General features: G+C 45.6%; 1 protein-coding gene across 3 annotated transcripts; it reads left to right on the top strand.

Annotated features, from left to right (window-relative positions):
• The first annotated feature begins 1,283 nt into the window (after window positions 1-1,283).
• On the top strand, window positions 1,284-23,750 carry PDCD2L (programmed cell death 2 like). Of its 3 annotated transcripts, none has more exons than XM_055238778.2 (7): window positions 1,284-1,464; window positions 1,575-1,741; window positions 1,856-1,916; window positions 6,373-6,746; window positions 11,296-11,406; window positions 19,087-19,235; window positions 23,572-23,750. In XM_055238778.2, exons 1-7 carry the CDS (start codon window positions 1,357-1,359, stop codon window positions 23,700-23,702), a joined length of 1,101 nt encoding a protein of 366 aa, XP_055094753.1. In that variant the 5' UTR covers window positions 1,284-1,356; the 3' UTR covers window positions 23,703-23,750. The 3 variants fall into 3 exon arrangements, with proteins under 3 accessions (XP_055094753.1, XP_055094754.1, XP_055094755.1); XM_055238779.2 differs by having other exon boundaries at window positions 1,313-1,464; window positions 6,379-6,746; XM_055238780.2 differs by lacking the exon at window positions 11,296-11,406 and having other exon boundaries at window positions 1,313-1,464.
• Window positions 23,751-25,643: the final 1,893 nt, after the last annotated feature.

Genomic DNA, 25,643 nt, shown 5'->3' on the forward strand with positions numbered 1-25,643 from the left:
TTTTGAAATTCATCCATGTTGTGCTGCAGGAATTGAAAAAACTCTATTGTGTGGCTGGGCGTGGTGGCTCACACCTGTAATACTAATACTTTGGGAGGCCGAGGTGGGCAGATCACTTGATTTCAGGAGTTCAAAACCAGCCTGGCCAACATGGTGAAACCCTGTCTCTACTAAAAATACAAAAAAGTCCGGGCGTGGTGGCTCACACCTGTAATCCCAGTACTTTGGGAGGCCGAGGTGGGTGGGTCACCTGAGGTTGGCAGTTCGAGACCAGCCTGACCAACATGGAGAAACCCGTCTCTATTAAAAATACAAAATTAGCTGGGTGTGGTGGCACGTGCCTGTAATCTCAGCTCCTCGGGAGGCTAAGGCAGAAGAATCGCTTGAACCCAGGAGGCAGAGGTTGCAGTGAGCTGGGATCACGCCATTGCACTCCAGCCTGAGCAACAAGAGCGGAACTCCGTCTCAAAAAAAAAAAAAAAAAGCAAAAGCCGGGCGCCGGGCGTGGTGGTGGGCGCCTGTAATCCCAGCTACTTGGGGGGTCTGAGGCAGGAGAATCGCTTGAACCTGGGAGGCTGGAGGTGCAGTGGGATGGCGCCACTGCACTCCAGCCTAGGTGACCCAGTGAGACTCTCTCAAAAACAAAGCAAAACAAAAATAAAAACTGTGAAAAATCTCAAACATAAAATCCAAACAATAAATCTCCATGTGCCTGGCACCAAATTTCAACAATTATCAACTCATGGTCAATCTTACTGTATCTACACCCCACCACTTTAATTATGTAGTAGCAAATCTGAGATATTTCATCTATAAGCATTTTGGTGTGTTTCTCTAAAAATTAAAAACTTTAACTTTTTAAAAAACTTTATTGTTCTTCTTGTTAATGATTGATAATACCATTATCCCACCTAAAATTTTTATTTTCCGGGAAGGCTTTTTTCCGGTGGCTCACACCTGTAATCGCAACACTTTGGGAGGCGGAGGCGGGAGTATCGCTTGAACCCAGGAGTTCAAGACCAGTGTGGGCAATATAGCAAGTCCTCGTCTCAGGAAAAAAAGGAAAAAAGAAAGTTAGCTTTTTGGCGAAACTACTTCCTAGTAGATGGTGTGTACTTCCTATCACAGCGCATTAAGGGGCACATAATGCCTGGGACTCCGGGATTTCGAGCCCCTGACGCCAGCGGCTCCTCTGTGGCTCTGGGACCTGAGCGCGCTCGCCTTAAAGCCACGCCTCCGTATCGGATCCTAGTAAGGGAGCGGGGTTATCATTTTAGCGTAGGCGTTGCGCGTGCGCAGACAGGCGCGCCCGCTCGGCCGCCGTAGTTCGCGTTTTCACCTGGTCGCCCGGCGGAAATGGCGGCCATTCTGAAGCCGGTGCTGCTGGGGCTTCGAGATGCGCCGGTGCACGGCAGCCCCACAGGGCCGGGTGCCTGGACTGCTAGCAAGCTGGGCGGCATTCCGGTGAGGGCGGGTGCCGGAGCTGGGGTCGATGGGTGCTGGTGAAGGGTGCAGAGGGACTGGGCGAGGTCCCGGGGGGAGTCGGGGTCTGAGCGCCTCCTCTGTCCCCTCAGGATGCTCTGCCCACCGTGGCTGCGCCCAGGCCCGTGTGTCAGCGCTGCGGGCAGCCGCTCGCCCTGGTCGTGCAGGTGTACTGCCCGCTGGAAGGCTCCCCGTTTCACCGTCTGCTGCACGTGTTCGCGTGCGCCTGCCCCGGCTGCAGCACCAGCGGTGCGCGCAGGTAGGCGGGCAAGTCCCAGAGCTGCTCCTGGGGTGTCCTTTCCAGCGGGCTGGGGCGGGCCGGCGGGCTGGAGTCGGGGTGCAGCCCTCACGGCCCTTTGTCTTCACCCCGAAGCTGGAAGGTGTTCCGCTCCCAGTGCCTGCAGGTGCCAGAGAGAGAGGCGCAGGACGCTCAGGTAAAGGTTGTGATTGGCATGTTACTGTTTTTCTGTCATTTGAGGATATTTTCCAGAGAATAGTTTGGGACAGACTTTAAAGCCGTGTTCTTTGAAGTACACTGGAGTGTTTTTTGCTTTTCTGCAGAACCATAAAATGCTATTTTCTTAAATTTTTTTTTTTTTTTATTATTTGAGACGGAGTTTCGCTCTGTCGCCCAGGCTGGAGTGCAGTGGCGCGATCTCAGCTCACCGCAAACTCCGCCTCCCAGGTTCAAGCGATTCTCCTGCCTTAGCCTCCTTAGTAGCTGGAATTACAGGCATGTGCCACCATGCCCGGCTAATTTTGTATTTTTAGTAGAGACGGGGTTTCTCTATGTTGGTCAGGCTGGTCTCGAACTGCTGACCTCTGGTGATCCAGCCGCCTCCGTCTCCCAAAGTGCTGGGATTACAGGCATGAGCCACCGCGCCCGGCCTTTCTTAAGATTTTGTGAGAGTTTTTTTTTTCTTCTATTTTACTTTATTTTTATTTTCTAACTCCTTTGTTAATAGGAGATGGAGGCCCGGCATGGTGGCTCACACCTGTGATCCCACCATTTTTTGAGAGGCTGAAGTGGGAGGATTGCTTGAGCTCAGAAGTTGGAGACCAAGCTGGGTGCGGTGGCTTACGCCTGTAATCCCAGCACTTTGGGAGGCCGAGGCGGGCGGATCACCTGACGTCAGAAGTTCGAGACCAGCCTGGCCAACATGGCGAAACCCCGTCTCTATTAAAAATAAAAACAAAAAATTAGCCGGGCATGGTGGCAGGCACTTGTAATCCCAGCTACAAGGGAGGTTGAGGCAGGAGAATCGCTTGAACCTGGGAGGCAGAGATTGCAGTGAGCTGAGATCATGCCACTGCACTCCAGCCTGGGTGACAGACTCCGTAAAAAAAAAAAAAAAAAAAAAAAGTTGGGAGAGCAGTCTGAGCAACATAGCAAAACGTCGTCTCTATAAAAAGTAAAAATTAGCCAGGTATGGTGGCCGCGCAACTGTAGTGCCAGCTACTCAGGAGGCTGAGGTAGGAGGATTGCTTGAGTCTAGGAGGTTGAGGCTTCAGTGACCTACACTTGTGCTACTGCACTCCGGCCTGGGCGACAAAGCCAGACCCTGTCCCCTGCCAAAAAAGCGAGATGGAGACTTCCTCCTGGATTTCTTCAACATTTTTTTAACTGTAAATTGGCAGTTTATAATAATGTATAAATTTATGAGGTATAAAGTGATGGTTATGATTCATTAATATCATGTGGAATAATTAAATGAAGCCAGTTAATGCAGTCATCACCTCAAGTACTTAACATCTTGTGAGAACATTTGAAATTTCCTCTAGCAATTTGGAGATACACAATACTCTTATTTATTTATTTTTTTTTGAGACAGAGTCTCGCTCTGTCACCCAGGCTGGAGTGCAGTGGCGCCATCTCTGCTCACTGCAAGCCCCGCCTCCTAGGTTCACACCATTCTGCCTCAGCCTCCAGAGTAGCTGGGACCACAGGCGCCCGCCACCACGGCCAGCTAATTTTTTTTTTTTTTTTGAATTTTTAGTAGAGACAGGGTTTCACCATGTTAGCCAGGATGGTCTTGATCTCCTGACCTTGTCATCCACCCGCCTCGGCCTCCCAAAGTGCTGGGATTACAGGCTTGAGCCCCCGTGCCCAGCCACAATACTCTATTATTAACTATATTCATGCTGTGCAGTAGAACTTAAAAAAACCCACATTCCTCCTGAATAACTGAGATTTTATATTCTTTGACCGTCATCCGTCATCTCCTTATTCTTCCCACTCCAGGTTTCTTTCTTCCTTTCTTTTTTTTTTTTTTTTTTGAGACCGAGTTTCGCTCTTGTTGCCCAGGCTGGAGTGCAATGGCACAATCTCGGCTCACTGCAACCTCCACCTCCCAGATGCAAGCGCTTCTCCTGCCTCAGCCTCCCGAGTAGCTGGGATTACAGGCACTCGCCACCATGCCCAGCTAATTTTTGTATTTTTTTTTTTTTTTTTTTTTTTTTTTTGAGACGGAGTCTCGCTCTGTTGCCCAGGCTGGAGTGCAGTGGCGCAATCTCGGCTCACTGCAAGCTCCGCCTCCCGGGTTCACGCCATTCTCCTGCCTCAGCCTCTCCGAGTAGCTGGGACTACAGGCGCCCGCCACCACCCCCGGCTAATTTTTTGTATTTTTAGTAGAGACGAGGTTTCACCGTGGTCTCGATCTCCTGACCTCGTGATCCGCCCGCCTCGGCCTCCCAAAGTGCTGGGATTACAAGCGTGAGCCACCGCGCCCGGCCAATTTTTGTATTTTTAGTAGAGATGGGGCTTCACCATGTTGGCCAGGCTGGTCTCGAATTCCTGACCTCAGGCGACTCACCCGCCTCGGCCTCCCAAAGTGCTGGGATTACAGGCGTGAGCCACCAAGCCCGGCTCACTCCAGATTTTTTTTTTTTTCTTTGAGATGGAGTTTCACTTTGTTGCCAGGCCGGAGTGCAGTGGCACGATCTCAGCTCTGCAGCCTCCACCTCCCAGGTTCAATCAATTCTCCTGCCTCAGCCTCCTGAGTAGCTGGGACTACAGGTGCACACCACCATGCCCAGCTAATTTTTGTATTTTTAGTAGAGACGGGGTTTCACCATGTAGCCAGGATGGTCTCGATCTCTTTACCTCATGATCCGCCTGCCTCAGCCTCCCAAGGTGCTGGGATTACAGGTGTGAGCCACCACACCCGGCCATTCCAGATTTCTTTAACAACCATTCTACTCTCTACTTCTTTGAGGTTAATTGTTTTAGATTCCACATATAAGTGAATACATGCAGCATTTGTCTTTGTGTCTGGCTTATTTCACTTAGCAAAATGTTCTCCAATTCCATCCATGTTGTCACAAATGACAGAATTTCCTTTTTTTTTTTTAAGGGTGAAAAATATTCCATTGTATATATAGTAGTTTTTTTAAACTTACACTGAAGGTCTTGAGACACACAGTTTACTGATTTTCCTGTTTGGGAATAAATATGGGTGTGTACATATATGTGGTTGTATGTGATAACGTATACGTGTCTTTATAATATACTTACTTTATGAGAGCTATATATGTATTAACACATTTCATAAGATGAAATCTGAATTTATTGAAAAGGCAGGCAAGTTGGTAGCTGCAGAACACAATTTAGCCTCCCTTTGACTGTAAATGTGTCTTTATATATACACTGAGTTCGGTTTTTTTTTTTTTTTTTTTTTTGAGATGGGGTTTTATTCTGGTCACCCAGGCTGGAGTGCAGTGGCATGATCTTTGGGCTCAAGCCATTCTCCCACCTCAGCCTCCTGAGTAGATGGGATTACAGGCACGTGCCACCATGCCCAGCTAATTTTCATATTTTTTGTAGAGATGGGGTTTTGTCATGTTGCCCAGGCTGGTCTCGAACTCCTGGACTCAAACAATCCGCCCACCTCAGCCTCCCAAAATGCTGGGATTACAGGCGTGAGACACTGGGCCCGGCCTGCACCCAGTTCTTGATGTTTGCTAGGCATAGTATTAGCAGTACTCGAATAAAAAGTTGAAGACAGTGGTGTTTGCCTATATTTGTCAGGGTTCAGGTGCAGATAATTAGAAAAGTGCTGTTTTTTTTTTTTTCTTTTTTGAGACCGAGTGTCGCTCTGTCACCCAGGCTGGAGTGCAGTGGCGTGATCTTGGCTCACTGCAACCTCCGCCTCCCGGGTTCAAGTGATTCTCCTGCCTCAGCCTCCCGAGTAGCTGGATTACAGGCATGTGCTACAATGCCTGGCTTTTAAGCTGAGACAGACTTAACACAGGAGTGATGTTTTTAGTAAGTGGATAGGCTGAAGGAGGAGGCTCCAGGAATGCCCCCCAGAATCACACCTCAGAACTGGCCGTGAAGGAGCTGCTATGCCACCTCTCCTGCTGTCAAGAAGCTTAGGTGTGATCTGGTGAACTAGAGGCTGTCTTTGCCACCGAACTGTTGGCTCCAAAGCCTTGTTCTGTCTATGTCTACACACTGGCTGCCTTTTGCTATGTGGTCTTTCTTTCTACTTCACTCTGTCTCAAGTTCATGTTTCTCTCTAGTAGACCTGATTAGCAGACCCCTAATCATATCTGAAACCCTAGCTGCTAAGGAGTCTGGGAAATGTAGTTCTTTCTTTTCAGTTCCTGCAATACATGAAGCACAACAGAAAGATATTGGAACGTATGGTTGAATAACCCCTGTACTATATCTGTCACACTCACCCCAGAAAGGAAAGACGAGTATTTTAAGTCACCTCCAACATGCTTTTGAGTATATAGGGTCTAGAAAGTTTGATTGGAGTGTGCCAGAGGGGAAGGGGCTGGTGTGAAGGCTCCCTCTGGAAGGCGCAGGGATGGGTGGCTGGAGCCGAAGGATTAGAATAAACCTCCCAAATGTGCTCGGACCTCATTCACTGAATATTTTTCCAGAAACAGGAAAACAGCCTTGCAGCTGAGGACTGGTGTGAAGGTGCTGATGACTGGGGTAGTGATACTGAGGAGGCGCCTTCACCACAGCTTACCTTGTATTTTGGGAATGATGCCAGCAGTGCCAAAGACATAGACTGGACTGCTCGGCTCCAAGACCTCCGTCTGCAGGATGCTGTCCTGGGTGCTGCCCATCCTGTGCCTCCTGGGGAGCAGATGGCCTTGCCTCCTGGGCTGCCGCTCTTCCTGCCCTACTACATCTGTGTTGCAGACGAGGATGATTACAGGGACTTTGTCAACCTGGATCATGCCCACAGCCTTCTGAGGGACTATCAGCAGAGAGAAGGCATTGCCATGGATCAGTTGCTTTCCCAAAGGTGAGGATGTGTGCTGCTGAGGTTGAGAGGTGACTGGATTGGGAAGCAGCCACAGGAATTACCCTTCAGTTTCACCACAGGACCTGGGGAAACTTTCAGGCAGAACATGTATGTAGGACCTTTTCGCTTCACTTCCTTATCAGCCAACTTGAGTTAGCTTGAAAACCCTGCTCTATTTATAATTGCCGTTAAGAAAGTGAAAATGAACAAACAGAAGTTAGAGATGGCAAGTATTTATAGAAGATGCGTTCACTGACTCTTTAATTTTCTTTTATATTTCTAATATGTCTTTATTGCAGGGACAGGCAAGTTAGAAAACTACCATTTGATCTGGGATAGTAAGATTGGGGTGAAAAAATGGAAAAAGGAAAAGAAAAATGCCATTTGTTTATTGACTCTTGGCTGTGGCTCCAGAACTGGCCCAGGACCTCAGAGATGCTTTCAGATCCTCAATTCTGTAAAGTGAGAGTGATGGTGATATCTCTGTTTCTCACATGATTTTTTGAGAGTCAAGCGAGAGAGTAGATCTTGAAAGGCTTTATAAACCAAAGCTCTCTAAAGAAGTAAGAATGATCATTTTTGCTTATTGATTGATTAACTGAGAGAGACAGGGTCTCACTCTGTCACCCACGCTGCAGTGAATTGGTGTGATCCCAGCTCATGCAGCCTTGAACTCCTGGGCTCAGGCAATCTACCTTAGTTTCCCAGGTAGCTGGGAGTACGCGTGCACACCACCATGTCTGACCAATTAAAATTTTTTGAGTTTCACTGTTGTTGCCCAGGCTGGAGTACAATGGCACGAGCTCAGCTCACTGCAACCTCCACCTTTTGGGTTTAAGCAATTCTCCTACCTCAGCCTCCCAAGTAGCTGGGATCACAGCCATGTGCCACCACGCCCAGCTAATTTTTGTATTTTTAGTAGAGATGGCGTTTCACTATGTTGGTCAGGCTGGTCTCGAACTCCTGACCTCAGGTGATCCACCCACCTCAGCCTCCCAAAGTGCTGGGATTACAGGCATGAGCCATTGCGCCTGGCCTAAAAATTTGTTTTAGCCACTGCACCCATTATTTTTTACTATTAGAATAAAAAAATTACAATAGAATATTTGGAGAAATGGCCTGGTTCTTTACCAGAACTGTTTCATTTGTAGGCTTTTTCAGAATAATGATGAAGGGGAATGCATGAAGACATGTTGGTGTTTGAAAATAATCCTTAATAGAATTGATGGTTATAAGGACTTTTTATTTTATATGTATTTATTTATTTATTTATTTATTTATTTTTGTGAGATGGGCTGTCGCTCTCTTGCCAGGCTGGAGTGCAGTGGTGCGATCTCAGCTCACTGCAGCCTCCACCTCCCAGGTTCAAGCAATTTTCCTGCCTCAGCCTCCCAAGTAGCTGGGACTACAGGCACCCGCCACCACGCCCGGCTAATTTTTTTGTATTTTTAGTAGAGACGGGGTTTCACCGTGTTGGCCAGGATAGTCTCGATCTCTTGACCCCGTGATCCACCTGCCTCGGCCTCCCAAAGTGCTGGGATTACAGGTGTGAGCCACTGCGCCCGGCAGGATTTTTTATTTTTTAATTTCTTAAGTTTTTATGTATTTGCTTATTTTTGGTGGGTTTCTTCAGACTAGAGTATTATTCATTTTTTTTTGTTTTTTTTTTTGAGACGGAGTCTTGCTCTGTCGCCCAGCCTGGAGTGCAGTGGCGCAATCTCGGCTCACTGCAAGCTCCGCCTCCCAGGTTCACGCCATTCTCCTGCCTCAGCCTCTCTGAGTAGCTGGGACTACAGGCGCCCGCCACCACGCCCGGCTAATTTTTTTGTATTTTTAGTAGAGACGGGGTTTCACCGTGTTAGCCAGGATGGTCTCGATCTCCTGACCTCGTGATCCGCCCACCTCGGCCTCCCAAAGTGCTGAGATTACAAGCATAAGCCACCACACCCGGCCTTATTCATTTTTTATTTTTTTTTTAGAGATGGGATCTTGCTTTGTTTCCCAGGCTGAACTGCAGTGGTGTGGTGTGGTCATGGATTTTTTTTTTTTTTTTTTTTTGAGACAGTCTTGCTCTGTTGCCCAGGCTGGAGTGCAGTGGCATGTTCTCGGCTCACTGCAACCTCTGCCTCGCAGGCATAAGCAGTTCTCATGCCTCAGCCTCCCAAGTAGCTGGGACCACAGGCATGTGCCACTTCACCCAGCTAATTTTTGTATTTTCTTTTTAGTAGAGATGGGCTTTTTGCCATACTGGCCAGGCTCTTTTTGAAGTTCTGGCCCCAAGTGATCCGCCCACCTCGACCTCCCAAAGTGCCGGGATTACAGGTGTTAGCCACCATGCCCAGCCTGCTCATGGTTTACTGCAGCCTCAAAATCCTGGCCTCAAGGGATCCTCTGGCCTCAGCTTTCCTCGTATCTGGGACTACAGGTGTGTGCCACCAAACTCAGCTAATTAAAAAAATTTTTGGTTTTTTTGAGACAGAGTCTCACTTTGTCACCCAGGCTGGAGTACAGTGGCGTGATAACGGCTCACTGCAACCTCCAGCTCCCAGGTTCAAGTGATCCTCCTGCCTCAGCCTCCCAAGTAGCTGGGATTACAGGTACCCACCACCACACCCGGCTAATTTTTGTATTTTTAGTAGAGATGGGGCTTCACCATGTTGGCCAGGCTGGTCTCAAAACTCCTAACCTCAAGTGACCCACTCTCCTTGGCCTCCCAAAGTGCTGGGATCGCAGGCATGAGCCACCGCACCCAGACAAAAATACATATACATATATATATATATATATATATACATATACACATATATACATATATACATATACACATATATACATATATATATTTGAGACAGAATCTCGCTCTGTTGCCAGGCTGGAGTACAGTGGCTCAGTCTCGGCTCATTGCAACCTCCACCTCCCAGGTTTAAGCAATTCTTCTCCCTTAGCCTCCTGAATAGCTAGGATTACAAGTGCATACCACCATGCCCAGCTAATTTTTGTATTTTTAGTAGAGACAGGGTTTCACCATGTTGGCTGGGATGGTCTTGATCTTTTGACCTCATGATCCACCTGCCTTGGCCTTCCAAAGTGTTGAGATTACAGGTGTGATCCACTGTGCCCTGTGACTTTTTAAATTGTAAATAATTACCCAGGAGTTGAAAATGGTTTGGGAGAAGGGTTGGGCAGGGAACTGCAGAGCTACATGTACACAATTTAAATATCAAAAATATTTACTTGACAGTTTTTGGCTGAGTGTGGTGGCTCACTCCTATAATCCCAGCACTTTGGGAGTCCGAGACGGATCACTTGAGGTCAGGAGTTGGAGACCAGCCTGGCCGACGTGGCGAAACCTTGTTTTTACTAAAAATACAAAAATTAGCTGGACGTGTTGGCGCACGCTTGTAATCCCAGCTACTCGGGAGGCTGATGCAGGAGAATCGCTTGAACCCAGGAGGTGGAGGTTGCAGTGAGCCAAGATTGCGCCATTGCACTCCAGCCTGAGTGACAGAGGGAGACTCTCTCTCAAAAAAAAAAAAAAAAAATTTACTTGACAGTTTTACAGTTTTTTACTTTGACAGTTTTTTTTTTTTTTTTTTTTTTTCTTTTTGAGATGGCCTCACATTGTTATCCAGGCTGTAGTGTAATGGTGTCCTCACGGCTCACTACAGCCTTGCCTCTGGAATAGCTGGGACCACAGGTGCACGCCACCATGCCCAGCTAATTTTTGTGTTTTTTTGTAGAGACAAGGTTCTGCCAGATTGCCCAGGATGGTTTTGAACTCCTGAGCTCAAGTGATCCGCCTGAGCTCAAGTGATCTTGGCCTCCCAAAGTGCTGGGATTACAGGCGTGAGCCCACTGCACCAGCCTGAGAAATTTTTTTTTGAGACAGAGGTTCACTCTTCTTGCCCAGGCTGGAGTGCAATAGCGCAATCTTGGCTCACTGCAACCTCCACCTCCTGGGTTCAAGTGATTCTCCTGCCTCAGCCTCCCAAGTAGCTGGGATTATAGGCACCCGCCACCACGCCTGGCTAATTTTTTGTATTTTTATTAGAGATAGGGTTTCAAGATGTTGGCCAGGCTGGTTTCAAACTCCTGACCTCAGGTGATCCGCTCACCTCGGCCTCCCAAAGTGCTGGGATTACAGGCGTGATTGATTTTTTTTTTTTTTTTTTTTGAGATGGAGTCTCACTCTGTCACCAGGCTGGAGTGCAGTGGCGCGATCTCGGCTTACTGCAACCTCCACTTTCCAGGTTCAAGCGATTTCCTCTGCCTCAGCCTGCTGAGTAGCTGGGACTACAGGCGCAAGCCACCATGCCCAGCCAATTTTTTGTATTTTTTAGCAGAGGTGGGGGTTTCACCATGTTGGCCAGGATGGTCTCGATCTCCTGACCTTGTGATCTGCCTGCCTCGGCCTCCCAAAGTGCTGGGATTACAGGCGAGAGCCGCTGCGCCTGGCCTGATAAATTTTTTTAAAAGAAAATTATCTTGTTTTCTCTTGCAAATGCTGTAATTTTCTGGATACAGACATTCAAGTGTTTTCTGTTTTTAGCCTTCCTAATGATGGTGATGAAAAATACGAGAAGACCATAATTAAAAGTGGAGATCAGACATTTTACAAATTCATGAAGCGAATTGCTGCTTGTCAGGAGCAGATTTTGAGGTAAAAAAAGGCACAGTTCCTTTTATGGTTTTCCTTGATTATAAAGGTAATACATGTTAGTTTGGAAAACACAGGAAAATAATGAGAAAAGCAAAACCTACAGTATTCCCCAAACCAAGAGAGAACCTAATACCTGCTTTATAGGACCTAATACCTACTTTATAGGATGTGTAGGAGGATTCAGTAAGGTAAAGTGCACTCATTTGTCTAGCAAATACTTATGGAGTCTATTCTGCATGCCAGTTGTTGGTATTTGTAGGTGCTGCAGATATAGCAGGAAACGGCACAGACGAAGTCCATGTTCTCATAGCCTTTATTATTATTATTATTTAATTTTTTTTTTCTTTGAGAGGGAGTCGCGTTCTGTCACCCAGGTTGGAGTGTAGTGGCGTGATCTTGGCTCAATGCAACCTCCACCTCTCGGGTTTAAGCAATTCTCCTGCCTCAGCCTCCCAAGTAGCTGGGATTACAGGTGCCCGTCACCATGCCCAGCTGATTTTTTTTGTATTTTAGTAGAGATGGGGTTTCACCACGTTGGCCAGACTGGTCTCGAACTGCTGGCCTCACATAATCTGCCTGCCTCAGCCTCCTAAAGTTCTGAGATACAAGTGTGAGCCACCATGCCTGGCTTTTTTTTTTTTTTTTTTTTTTTTTTTGGCATGGTCTTGCTCTGTTGCTCAGACTGGAGTGCAGTGGTGTGATCAATCACAGCTCAGTGCACCTTGACCTCCTGGGCTCAAGTGATCCTCCCACCTCAGCCTCCCAAGTAGCTGGGACTACAGGCACGTGCCACCACGCCCAACTAATTTTTGTATATTTTTTTAGAAATGGTATTTCACCATGTTGGCCAGGCTGGTTCCAAACTTCTGGGCTCAAGCCATCCACCTGCCTTGGCTTCCCAGAGTTTGTTCTAGGATTACAGGCATGAGCCACTGTGCCTGGACTATTATTATTATTAAAAAAATTTTTTTTTTAGAGAGAGGGTCTCAGTCTGTTGTCCACCCTGAAGTGCAGTGGCGTGATCATTGCTCACTGTAACGACTACCTGTTGGGCTCAATCGATCCTCCCAAGTACCTAGAACTTACTTGTGTGCCACCATGTGTGGCTAATTTTTAAAAAATGTATTTTGTAGAGATGGGGTCTGATCATGTTGCCCAGTCTGCTCTCAAACTCCTGGCCTCAAGTGATCCTCCTGCCACGGCCTTCCAAAGTGATGGGATTACAGGCATCAGCCACGACCCCTGGCCCATATAGTTATTTTTATTTTTTAATTTATTTTTATTTTTCTGGGATGGAGTCTCGCCCTGCCACCCAGGCTGGAGTGCAGTGACGTGATCCTGGCTCACTGCAATCTCCGCCTCTCGAGTTTAAGAGTCTCCTGCCTCGGCCTCCTGAGTATCTAGGATTACAGGCATACGCCACCATGCCTGACTACTTTTTGTATTTTTAGTAGAGATGGAGTTTCACCATGTTGGTCAGGCTGGTATCGAACTCCTGACTTCAAATGATCTGCCCATTTCAGCCTCCCAAAGTGCTGGAATTACAGGCTTGAGCCACTGCATCTAGTGGGGGAGATTAAAACCAAACCTGTATGATTTCCATAAGTGATAAATGAGGAAAAAATAGAGCTATTTTAGGTAGGCTATCAGAAAGGCCTCAGAGGAAATGACATACCCAGCAGGTATAGTTTATAAAAATAGCCACATAGTAAAAACAGGTCCGGACAAAGTGGGCAGAATTAGCTCAAATGGTCTTTTTCCCCGTTACCTACCACAATGAATCTAAAAGCTAAAAACGAGGCCAAATAAAATAAATATTAAAAAAGAAATTCCCTTTTTATCAGCTTTGAAAAAAGGAAAAGGGCTTAGTACCAAAAAACTCAAAGTTATAGCCCAGGATATAATATCAATAAATGTCTAGTAGAGTTCTTGAGTGTTTCACATATATATTTATTCACTTATGTAACTAATTTAGTCTTTGCAGAGAAAAGTACAGAAATTTCTGGCATGGTTAAGTGCAAGTTCTAATTCCACAGGCCTTTTCTCTCACCTTCCTAAAATATACTGATGAGTCCACAAAGAATTTTCTTTTTTCGGAAACGGAATCTGTCTCTGTCCCCCAGGCTGGAGTGCAATGGTATGATCTCGGCTTACTGTAACCTCCATCTTCTGGGTTCAAGCAATTCTCCTGTCTCAGCCTCCTGAGTAGCTGGGGCTACAGGCATGTGCCAACATGCCCGGCTAATTTTTGTATTTTTAGTAGAGATGAGGTTTCACCATGTTGGCCAGGATGGTCTCGAACTCCCGACTTCCAGTGATCCACCCACCTCAGCCTCCAAAAGTGCTGGGATGACAGCACTTTGTGTGAGCCATCGTGCCCGGCCTAAGAATTTTCAGTTAATATTATGTCTGGAAGGAAGCACACAGGAGGAGAGTTTGCACTTCCTAATGTGGAGGATGGTGGACCCAGCTGTTGGCTGAAGAACTGGGTGTGGTGGGGAGGTGGTGGGGGAAAGGACGGGGATTGCCTCTCAGAAGCAACATTCGTTTGTTCCATGATGAGTCAGAGCAATTATTGGAAAGTTAAGGGCAATTTCGCCTCCATTGGAGTGAGATCTTTCTCAACATACAGCATTTTACACTGTCTCAGAGGAAAAAGCAAAGCCCAGGTATTCTAATAAAGATTGCATCCAGTCCCAGAAGAACTATCTCCTCACCCCAGTTCCCTCTTACTACCTACAGAAATGTAGAGGAAATGGACAGTACTCTTAGAGAGAGGAAAACAGGCCTCATATGAGACAGACACGAAATCAATGAGAACCTCTGCAGACATTTCAGAGCAAATAGATGGTCTAAACTGAGTTGCCCCCTTTAGGCGTGAGCTAGATGAAAAATAGCATGCCACCCAGGTAATCATACTGTGGCAAGAACAATTAAGGAAGAGAACATAGAAAAGGCTCAAGAACCAAGTCTGCTAGAAAATATAATCCAGCTGGGCTTGGTGGCTCACGCCAGTAATCCCAACACTTTGGGAGGCCGAGGTGGGTGGATCATGAAGTCAGTAGATCGAGACCATTCCAGCTAACATGGTGAAACCCTGTCTCTACTAAAAATACAAAAATTAGCCGGGTGTGGTGGTAGGTGCCTATAGTCCCAGCTGTTCAGGAGGCTAAGGCAGGAGAATCGCTTGAACCTGGGAGGTGGAGGCTGCAGTGAGCCGAGATCGTGCCATTGCACTCCAGCCTGGGCGACAGAGTGAGACTCTGTCTCAAAAAATAAAATAAAATATAATCCAAGGAGCACATCAGTCCCAGCAGATGCTTCAAAATGTATAAGAACTTCATAAGACAATGGATTCCATAAAACAAGAGCTCAAAGGTGAGAAAATAAAGTAGCTATGTATGAATGGGAAATTGAATTGCTAAAGAAACCAAGCCCCATGACATTACATATCTAATACATATAGAATATAAGGAACATTGGCCGGGCGCGGTGGCTCACGCCTGTAATCCCAGCACTTTGGGAGGCCGAGGCAGGTGGATCACAAGGTCAGTAGTTCTAGACCAACCTGGCCAATATGGTGAAACCCTGTCTCTACTAAAAATACAAAAATTAGCTGGGCGTGGTGGCGGGTGCCTGTAGTCCCAGCTACTCGGGAGGCTGAGGCAGGAGAATTGCTTGAACTCGGCAGGCGGAGGTTGCAGTCGACCGAGACTGCGCCATTGCACTCTAGCCTGGGCGAGAGAGCAAGGCTTTGTCTCAAAAAAAAAAAAAAAAAAAAGTTAAGAAACATAATAGACTTGGCTAAAGATCAGAGTACTGGTATAGAGGAAAGACTTGAGCTAATCCAGTGAATGCAGAAGAAAAAGAGAAAGCATTCAGAGAGAAGACGGTATCTCTGAAGGATTGATAAATATATTTACTATGAGGAGAATTGGTGTCCAAAATAGAGAACCCAATAGATGGATCAGAACCAATATTCAAAGATAAAATTGGGAGTTTTTCCTTAATGAAATAAGAACTAAATATGCAAATACTAAAATACAGGGAGTATAGGAATAGTTGGCATTGAGAAGCCTAGCCTGGTGGTGGTTTTAAAAATATTGTCAATCTTTTAAATGTAGCCATTCTAGTAGGTGGTGGTGGTATTTCCTTGTGGTTTGAATTTGCATTTTCCTAATAACAAATGATGTTGAGCATCTTTCCGTATGCTCATTTGACATCTGTGTGTCTTCTGTAGTGAAGTGTGTCTGTTTACATTTATTTTTCAGCAGCTTTATTGAGATACAATTGACATACAACAGACTGCCTATATTTTTACAGTGTGCACTTTGATAAGTTGACATCTGTATACACCCCTGAAATCACAACAGTCAAGACAGTAAACATATTCCTCCCTGCTAGAAGTTTCCTCATACTCCTTTGCAAGTTGTTGCCTACCCTGTCCTGTGCTGCTCCCCCAATCCCCAGGCAACCACTGATCATCTTTCTGTTGCACCTTAGTGCATTTCCTGTGAAAGTATATAAGGTCATACGGGTTATACTTTTTTTTTTTGGTCTGGTTTTATTCACTTAGAATACTTCAAGATTCATTCTTATTACATGTATCAATAGTTCATTCCTTTTGACTGCCGTGTCGTATTCCATTGTATGGATATGCCACTATACATTTACCAGTTGATGGATATTTGGGTTATTTCCAGTGTTTGGCTATTATAAATAAAGCTACTATGAACATTTGTTTACATCTCTTTGTAAGACATGATTTGATTTTGGGGGGGTAGATACCTAGGAATAGAACGGTTGTATTATATGGGATATGCATGTTTAACTTGTTAAGAAACAGGCCAAACAGTTTTCCAAAGTAGTTATGCCATTTCTATTCCCACTAGCAGTTTTTAAGAATTCTACTTCCTGTATATCGTTGCTAATGCTTGGGATGTTCAGTTTTTAATTTTAGCCATTTAAGAAAGTGTGTAGTGGCATTTTATTGTGGCTTTAAATTTGCATTTCCTCAAATGGCAAATGATGTTGAGCATCATTTCAAGTGCTTGTTTTCCATCTCTGTATATCATCTTGGATAAAGTGTCTTTCAAATCTCTCACCATATTGTTTGTGTTTGTGTTATTGAGTTGTAGGAATTCTTCATATGGTCAAGAGTACAAGTCCTTTTTCAATTTAATTTTTTTAGCACTCAAACAGATTCTGACAGATGGCTTTAAATTTTGATCAAGTTCAACTTAACAGTTATGGTTTTTTTAACACGGAATATGCAATCCTTTTAATGTAATCATTGGTATTGTTGGGTTAATTTTTTTTTTCTTTTTTGAGACAGAGTCTTGCTCTGTTGCCCAGGCTGGAGTGCAGTGGCACGATCTCAGCTTACTGCAACCTCTGCCTCCCAGGTTCAACGATTCTCCTGCCTCAGCCTCCTGAGTAGCTGGGATTACTGGTGCACACCACCATGCCTGGCTAATTTTTTTGTAATAGAGACAGGTTTCGCCATGTTGGCCAGGCTGGTCTCAAACTTTAGACCTCAGGTGACCCACCTGCCTTGGCCTCCCAAAATGCTGGGATTATAGGCATGAGCCACCACACTCTGCCATGTTGGGTTAATTTTATTCTGTTACTGTTTTTTCCTCCATTTCTTTTTCTTTTCTTTTTTTTTTTTTTAAAGAGGTGGGCGTCTCACTATGTTGCCTAGGCTGGTCTTGAACTCCTGGACTTAAGCAATTCCCTCACCTCAGCCTCTCAGCCTCCCAAAGTGCTAGGGTTATAGGCATCTGTCACCACACCTGGCTTTCCATTTGGTAGGGTTTTTTTGTTTTTGTCCCTGTATTCCTTTTATTTAACCTTCTTGTCAGTGACTTGAGTATTTTCAGTTTACTATTTTGTTCCTTTTTTTGTCTTTTATTTTTAACTCTTTATGTTGCCTTTTTTTTTTTTAAGAGATTGGGTCTTGTTCTGTTGCGTAGGCTGGAATGCAGTGGTGCAATCATGGCTCACTGCAGCTTCAGACTCCTGAACTCAAGTGATCCTCCTGTCACACCCTCCGAAGTAGCTGGGACCACAGGCGTGCACCACTATGTCTGGCTAATTTTTGTATTATTATTATTATTATTATTATTATTATTATTATTATTATTATTATTATTGTTTGAGACAGAGTCTCGCTCTGTCATCCAGGCTGGAGTACCGTGGAGCAATCTCAGTTCACTGCAACCTCTGCCTTCCAGGTTTAAGCGATTCTGCAGCCGCAGCCTCATCCTCCCCCACAGCTAGGATTACAGGCACCTGCCACTACGCCTGGCTAATTTTTGTAGTTTTAGTAGAGATGGGGTTTCACCATGTTGGCCAAGCTGATCTTGAACTCTTGTCCTCAAGTGATTCACCCACCTCAGCCTCTCAAAGTGCTGGGATTACAGGCCTGAGCCACCGCACCCGGCCTACCTTTTCCACTAGGTTTTTTTTTTTTTTACATATTTATTACTGGTATTTTAAAGTTTTTGTCTGATAAATTTATCATCTTGTCCATGGGTCTCCTTGCATTAACTTCTTTATGGGTTAAATTTTCCTGCTTCTTTGCATGTTTAGTAACTTTTAAAATGATTTACCAGAAATTATATATCGAAGAACAGTAATATTGAAGTGAGCTGGATGTGGTGGCTCACACCTGTAATCACAGCACTTTGGGAGGCTGAGGTGGGAGGATCACTGAGGCCAGGAGTTTGAGACCAGTCTGGGCAGTATAGCAAGACCCTGTCTCTACAAAAATTTTTTTTAAAAAACTAGCTGGGTATGGTGATGCGCATCTGTGTTCCCAGCTACTCAGGAGGCTGAGGTAAGAGGATTGCTTGAGCCCAGGGGGTCAAGGCTGCAGTGAGCTGTGATTGTGCCACTGCACTCCAGCCTGGGCAACAGAAAAAGGCTCTATCTAAAAAAAAAAAAACAAAAAAACAAAAACTGAAGTGAATGTTTCCTCCCTCTAAGGCAGAGGTCCCCAACCTTTTTGGTATCAGGGACTGGTTCATGGAAGGCAATTTTTTCACAGACTGAGGTGGAGGATGTAGGGCATGGTCTTGGGATGAAACTGTTCTCCTCAGATCATAAGGCTTTAAATTCTCGTAAGGAGCACACAACCTAGATCCCTCGTATGTGCAGTTCACAATAGGATTTGCGCTCTTATGAGAATCTAATGCTGCTGATGTGACAGGAGGTGGAGATCAGGTGGTAATGCTCGTTTGCCTGTTGCTCACCTCCTGCTGCATGGCCCTATTCCTAATAGGCTACCAACCAGTACTGGTCCATGGCCTGGGGGTCCATGGCCTGGGGGTCCATGGCCTGGGGATTGGGGACTTCTGCTCTAAGGCATGCCCTTTCCTCTGTAAGGCTAGTGATGTGGAGGGCTGATTCCATTTAATCTGCAGTGGAGCTGGGTCTGGACTTTGTTTCAGCTTTACCTAGATTCAGTTGAACATTGGCTTTAGTGCCTTTGAGACTTTGAATCAAACACTGACAAGATTTCCAGATATCTTGCTATGCTTTACAGCCATGGTGCTAGGTTTTTGGGCCTCTGGGAGATTTCTGCAAGAAACAAAGAAAGGTTGCAAAGTATGGCCTTAGATGCTAGAATGCGACTTGTGTGGTTCTGATTCGGGGTTCTTTGTTTCCTTGTCGTAGGTATTCCTGGAGTGGAGAGCCACTCTTTTTGACCTGCCGTACATCAGAAGTCACCGAGCTCCCAGCCTGCAGCCAGTGTGGAGGCAAAAGGATATTTGAGTTTCAGCTTATGCCAGCACTGGTCAGCATGCTCAAGAGTGCTAATTTAGGTGAGAAGCCCTTTATTAATTTGAGTTTGTGGATTTCTGGCATTATTTTTAAATAAATGAAAAACGTTTTGTTTACTTATAAAATATCATAAGCAAATTATAGAAAATTTGAGAATTAAAAAATTATTTTAAGAAATTTAGGCCAGGTGTGGTGGCTCATGCCTGTAATCCCAGCACTTTGGGAGGCCAAGGCGGGTGGATCACGAGGTCAGGAGATCGAGGCCATCCCGGCCAATGTGGTGAAACCCCGTCTCTACTATAATATAAAAAATTAGCTAGGCGTGGTGGCACGTGCCAGTAGTCCCAGCTACTCGGGAGGTTGAGGCGGGGAATCGCTTGAACCCAGGAGGTAGAGGTTGCAGTGAGCCAAGATCGCACCACTGCACTCCAGCCTGGCGACAGAGCGAGACTGTCTCAAAAAAAAAAAAAAAAAGGAAGAAATTTATAATCCAGCCAGTCTTTTTTTTTTTTTAAATATTGATTGATTGATTGATTGAGGTGGACTCTCTCTGTCGCCCAGGCTGGAGTGCAGTGGCACGTTCTTGGCTCACTGCAACCTCCACCTCCCGGGGTCTAGCAGTTCTCCTCCCTCAGCCTCCCCAGTAGCTGGGATTATGGGTGCCCGCCACCACGCCTGGCTAGTTTTTGTATTTTTAGTAGTGATAGGGTTTCACTGTGTTGGCCAGGCTGGAATTTTTGTATTTTTTGTAGAGACAAGGTTTCGCCATGTTGCCCAGGCTGGTCTCGAACTCCTAGACTCAAGCGATCCTCTCGCCTTGGCCTCCCAAAGTGATTACAAGCATGAACCATGCCTGGCCAGGAATTACAACTATTATCAATGTTAATAACCATTATTCCAATAATCATTTTTGACATAAAGACAAATAGCAAGTCAGATGAATGTATGGATGCCTACATGAAAATAATTTTCCTAAAATAGGAAAATTCACTAATATGGTAATTAAAAGTCTTAGAATAAATTTTTGTACAAATTAACAGAAGGAATGTTAAGTATAAGTGAAGCAGTTACTGGACTTTTTCTTTTTTTTCTTTTTTTTTTTGAGATGGAGTCTCGCTCTGTCGCCCAGGCTGGAGTGCAGTGGCATGATCTCAGCTCACTGCCAGCTCCGCCTCCCGGGTTCATGCCATTCTCCTGCCTCAGCCTCCCAAGGAGCTGGGACTACAGGCGCCTGCAACCAAGCCCAGCTAATATTTTTGTATTTTTAGTAGAGATGGGGTTTCACTGTGTTAGCCAGGATGGTGTCGATCTCCTGACCTTGTGATCCGCCCATCTCGGCCTCCCAAAGTGCTGGGATTACAGGCCTGAGCCACCGCTCCTGGCCTGGACTTTTGGTAATAGGTTCTTTACCTAAGAGGCCGAACACTTTCTGAAAGGTGCTTCTGTTATTAACAGAAAATTACATTCTTCCTATGTTTCAGTTTTAGATAGTATGCATCTGGCTCCTTACCATAGTAGATAAGGAAATTTATACCCTATTCCTACCTTGAAATATTTCAGTATCTTTTTTGTTTTTTGAGACAGAGTTTTGCCCAGGTTGGAGTGCAGTGGTGCTATCTCGGCTTACTGCAACCTCTGCCTCCCAGGTTCAAGTGATTCTCCTGCCTCAGCCTCGTGAATAGCTGGAATTACAGGTGCCCACCACCACACCCAGCTAATTTTTTATATTTTTAGTAGAAACAGGCTTCACTATTGTTGGCCAGGCTGGTCTCAAACTCCTGACCTCAAGCTCCCGACCTGCCTCGGCATCCCAAAGTGCTTGGATTATAGGCATGAGCCACCGCGCCTGGACCCAGTATCTTTTTTTTTTTTTCGAGACGGAGCCTCACTCTGTCGCCCAGGCTGGAGTACAGTGGCACTATCTCAGCTCATTGCAACCTCTGCCTCCCAGGTTCAAGTGATTCTCCTGCCTCAGCCTCTCGAGTAGCTGGGGATTACAGGCGCCCACCACCATGCCCTGCTAATGTTGTATTTTTAATAGAGTCGGGGTTTCGCCATGTTGGCTGGTCTTGAACTCTTGACCTCAAGTGATCCGTCAACCTCGACCTCCCAAAATGCTGAGATTACAGGCATGAGCCACCATGCCTGGCCAGTATCATAATTATCACAGCTGTTTGGATAGCCTTAGTTCTATGTGTAAATGGATTCAGTGTTTATCACCACTCTTAGAGTGGGCTTTTTTATTCCTGTTTTATTTTGATTCTTTTTGCAGTAGCTGGATTTTCTCAAGTAATAGCTTTAAGGAGGGCTCAGAGGTATCTTGCTTCAGATTGTGCATGGTAATGGGGCTTCATATTTGAGGGGCAACCCATGTATAAAATTTTTAAATCTCACTTTCTCTTTTCAGAACCTTGTAGACCCCTGTGTTGTCTTCTGACAGTGAAAGCCCTGCCAGCCCTTTGCCCTGGTGCCTCCTGTCATTTCCTGGTGGTTCAGTCTCACTGGGAAATATATTTTTCTGGAAGGGCTTATGGGCATTCTAGTCTCAGATTTTTCACTCATATAGAAATGTCTTTTGCATGGAATGTAGCTTTGTAGGGGTATGAGGGTGGTCTGATTTTTTCCCCCTTTGTAACTAACATTTTTGCCACAATACTGTTAGGAGTGGTGCATCTGTAGGGGTCTATAGCAACCTCAGTTCTTGCCTCCTCAGAAGAAAGAATTTGACCGAGGCACATAAGACAGAGGAGAGACCAAAGCAAATTTTAGAGCAGGAGTGAAAACTTATTAAAAAGTTTTAGAGCAAGAACGAAAGGAAGTAAATATAGTTGGAAGAGGGCCAAGCAGGCAACCTGAGAGATTCAAGTGTCCATTTGACCTTTGACTTGGGGTTTTATACTTCCCAGGTCTTGGGTTACTTTTCTTGTTTCTTCCTTTGGGGTGGGCTGTCCTCATACATAGTGGCCCTCCAGCACTTGGGAGAGGCCGCATGAGCAGTGGGTTTACTGGAGTTGTAGACATGCTCACTTGAGGCGCTTTTCCCTTACCAGTCAAATGCTCCTAGAGGAAGATCATATACCAGTTAAACTCTGCCATTTTTTCATTTTTTTTTTTGTTTTGTTTTTTGAGACAGAGTCTCGCTCTGTTGCCCAGGCTGGAGTGCAGTGGCACAATCTCTTCTCACTGCAACCTCTGCCTCCCAGGTTCAAGCGATTCTCCTGCCTCAGCCTCCCAAGTAGCTGGGATTACAGGTGCCCACCACCACGCCCAGCTAATTTTTTGTATTGTTAGTAGAGACGGGGTTTCACCATGTTGGCCAGGCTGGTCTTGAACTCCTGACCTCAGGTGATCCATATACCTCAGCCTCCCAATGTGCTGGGATTACAGGCGTGAGCCAATGTGCTGTGCCCAGCCAATGCATACATTTTTAAACAATGTATTTCTCCTTTGCTGCTGCAAATCCTTGCCTACATCATCCTCTTGACTCCTGCTTTTCTGTTCTATCAGGAGTTCTTATTGCTTATGTTTTCTTGGTATCATTTTTTTATGGCTTTATTCATTGATAATTTTCTGTAAACTCTTAGGGTTTATTTTATATTTTTTGCCTGAATCCTTATCCTTTCTTGGCAGTAGTGTGTCCTATGATATATATATTTCTCTCTTCTCCTTTTTTTTTTTAAGACAGGGTCTCGCTCTATCACCCAGGCCAGAGTACGGTGGTGCAATCATAGCTCATTGCAGCCTTTATCTCCTGGGCTCAAGTGATCCTCCTGCCTTAGTCTCCTCTGAGTAGCTGGGACTATAGGCGTGCACCATTACACCGGTGAATTTTTTATTTTTATTTTTTTAGTAAAGTCTCACTATGTTGCCCAGGCTATATAAGATATGTGTGTGTGTGTGTGTGTGTGTGTGTGTGTGTATGTATGTGTGTATGTGTGGGTATATATATATATTTTTTTTTTGTAGAGACAGGTGTCTCACTATGTTGCCTAGGCTGGGCTCAAGCTGTCCTTCCCTGTCAGCCTCCCAAAGTGCAGGGATCACAGTTGTGAGCCATCGCACCTAGCCAAAGGCTACGTGATATATTTTAATATAGATTTTCAACATCAGATAGCTAGACAGTTATAATGAAGACTTGTTGAAATTTTTGTTTATTTTTAAAGTACATTTTCCTGCCACTTTAAATTAATTTTGCTTTTTGTTATCAATATTCACTTATTATAGGATAGACTGTGATTCTGTTATAGCTGAAAGCAGTAAGCACTGTTTTTGCTTTACCTAATTACTTTTTCAGCTTATAAGGTAAAATCACTCCTTTTAGTGACATCAGTCTCATAACTCTTTTTGCTGGAAGCCTGAATATGTTGTCTTTTTCAGGTCTTTCTGTGGAATTTGGAACAATTCTAGTTTACACATGTGAGAAGAGTTGCTGGCCCCCAAATCATCAGACCCCCATGGAAGAATTTTGTATTATACAAGAAGACCCGGATGAATTATTGTTTAAGTAGAGCATTTCCTTTTATTAATATAAATTAAAACAAATGTTTATGTCCAAATATGTGTGTATGTACCTTATTTTAACTCACAAGTTATTAACCTCTGTTTTTCTGAGTTGCCTTTTTGCCTTTGGGTGCTGGTGCCGGGGCTGGGGCCGGGCCAGGACCTCCTGACTGTGGGTTGGTCTGCCCTTCCAGGGCCCTGGACCAGCTGTCACAGTGGCAGCTAGGAAGGTAGCTCCTCTCTAGTCCAAAGGGCTGGTGTTGCCTGCACAGCCATCCTGGTGGGCATTCTAGGTGGGAGGAGAGCAGCGAAAGAGCCAAGAGCAGTGGTCACCCTCTTGTGTACACCTCTGACACCTGCACTCCAGTGCTTCCTATGCTGTTTCTGGCACCTGATCAAGCCACTGAACCTGCTCTAGCTGCTGGAGGTTCTTGCTCTGTGACCCTGGCTGTTTAGACCTGCCCATGTTCATCAGCTCAGGTCCCCGCCCTCACCCACTCCCATCTTCTGCTCCTGCAGCATCCCAGGAAGGGGTCTCTACTCAGTTCTGGAGACTGTCCCTTTATCCAGCTGCCTTCCAGTCTTCCCCTTTCTTTATTTTTAACATGATCAACTCCTTCCCTTCTTCAGCCCCTAACAGCAGTATAAAAACACTCCCAGCCATGTTCAGACATGCTCTGCCTGTGTAGATGAGGATACTGAGGCCCAGGTGATCATGGGGTGGGCTTGTCTCTTGCATTTAACACTATATTTGGAGCATTTTCCCATTAATATTTTTCCCACAACATAACTGATAATTGCTGTATTTTTTAAATATACATCAAAAGCTTTATACAATTTTTAGCCACTTGTTTTTTCCAATTTTTATTCCCATGATGGCCATCCCTATAGCTAAATTTATGTATTTTTTAAATCAATGATAACTGCTACAGGACAGTTTCCTAGAATTGGAATGAATGAGTCAAAAGTGCACAATTTTAGGGTTTTTTTTTTTTTTTTTTGAGAAGGAGTCTCGCTCTTTCACCCAGGCTGGAGTGCAGTGGCGCGATCTCGGCTCACTGCAGGCTCCGCCCCCCAGGGTTCACGCCATTCTCCTGCCTCAGCCTCCCGCGTAGCTGGGACTACATGCGCCCGCCACCTCGCCCGGCTAATTTTTTTGTATTTTTAGTAGAGACGGGGTTTCACCGTGTTAGCCAGGATGGTCTCGATCTCCTGACCTCGTGATCCGCCCGCCTCGGCCTCCCAAAGTGCTGGGATTACAGGCGTGAGCCACCGCGCCCGGCTTTTTTTTTTTCTTTTTTTTTCGAGACAGGGTCTTGCTCTGTCTGTCAGGCTGGAGTGCAGTGGTGAGGGCATATAGTTCACTGCAGCCTCTACCTCTTAGGCTTAAGCGATCCTCCTGCCTCAGCCTCCTGAGTAGCTGGGACTACAGGTGCAAGCCACCACGCCCTCTAGAGAAGCTTTGCTTTGGAATCTTTACCTGGAGTGTGTCGGAGTGCTTGTTTCCCAATCCTTTGATAACTTACTTATTTTTTCTCTCTACCAGTTTAGTAGGTGAAAAACTTTTTTTTTTTTTTGAGACAGTCTTGCTCTATCGCCCAGACTGGAGTGCAGTGGTGCAATCTCCGCCTCCTGAGTTCAAGCAATTCTGCCTCAGCCTCTTGAGTAGCTGGGGCTACAGGCTTGCGCCACCACGCGCAGCTTTTTTTTTTTTTTTGAGACGGAGTCTGTTGCCCAGGCTGGAGTGCAGTGGCGCGATCTCGGCTCACTGCAACCTCCGCCTCCTGGGTTCAAACGATTCTCCTGCCTCAGCCTCCGAGTAGCTAGGATTACAGGCGCACGCCACCACACCCGGCTAATTTTTATATTTTTAGTAGAGACGGGGGTTTCACCATGTTAGGCTGGTTTCAGAACTCCTGACCTCGTGATCCACCCAGCTCGGCCTCCCA

The sequence above is a fragment of the Symphalangus syndactylus genome, chromosome 13 (assembly GCF_028878055.3).
Source record: "Symphalangus syndactylus isolate Jambi chromosome 13, NHGRI_mSymSyn1-v2.1_pri, whole genome shotgun sequence".
Classification (NCBI taxonomy): Eukaryota; Metazoa; Chordata; class Mammalia; order Primates; family Hylobatidae; genus Symphalangus; species Symphalangus syndactylus.

Excerpts from the sequence above, each read along its gene's own strand:
- PDCD2L (XM_055238778.2), top strand. The coding sequence starts at position 1,357 with ATGGCGGCCATTCTGAAGCCGGTGCTGCTGGGGCTTCGAGATGCGCCG. Across the intron at positions 1,742-1,855 it reads AGCACCAGCGGTGCGCGCAG|CTGGAAGGTGTTCCGCTCCC; the intron begins GTAGGCGGGCAA and ends TTCACCCCGAAG. Across the intron at positions 19,236-23,571 it reads GCTCAAGAGTGCTAATTTAG|GTCTTTCTGTGGAATTTGGA; the intron begins GTGAGAAGCCCT and ends TGTCTTTTTCAG.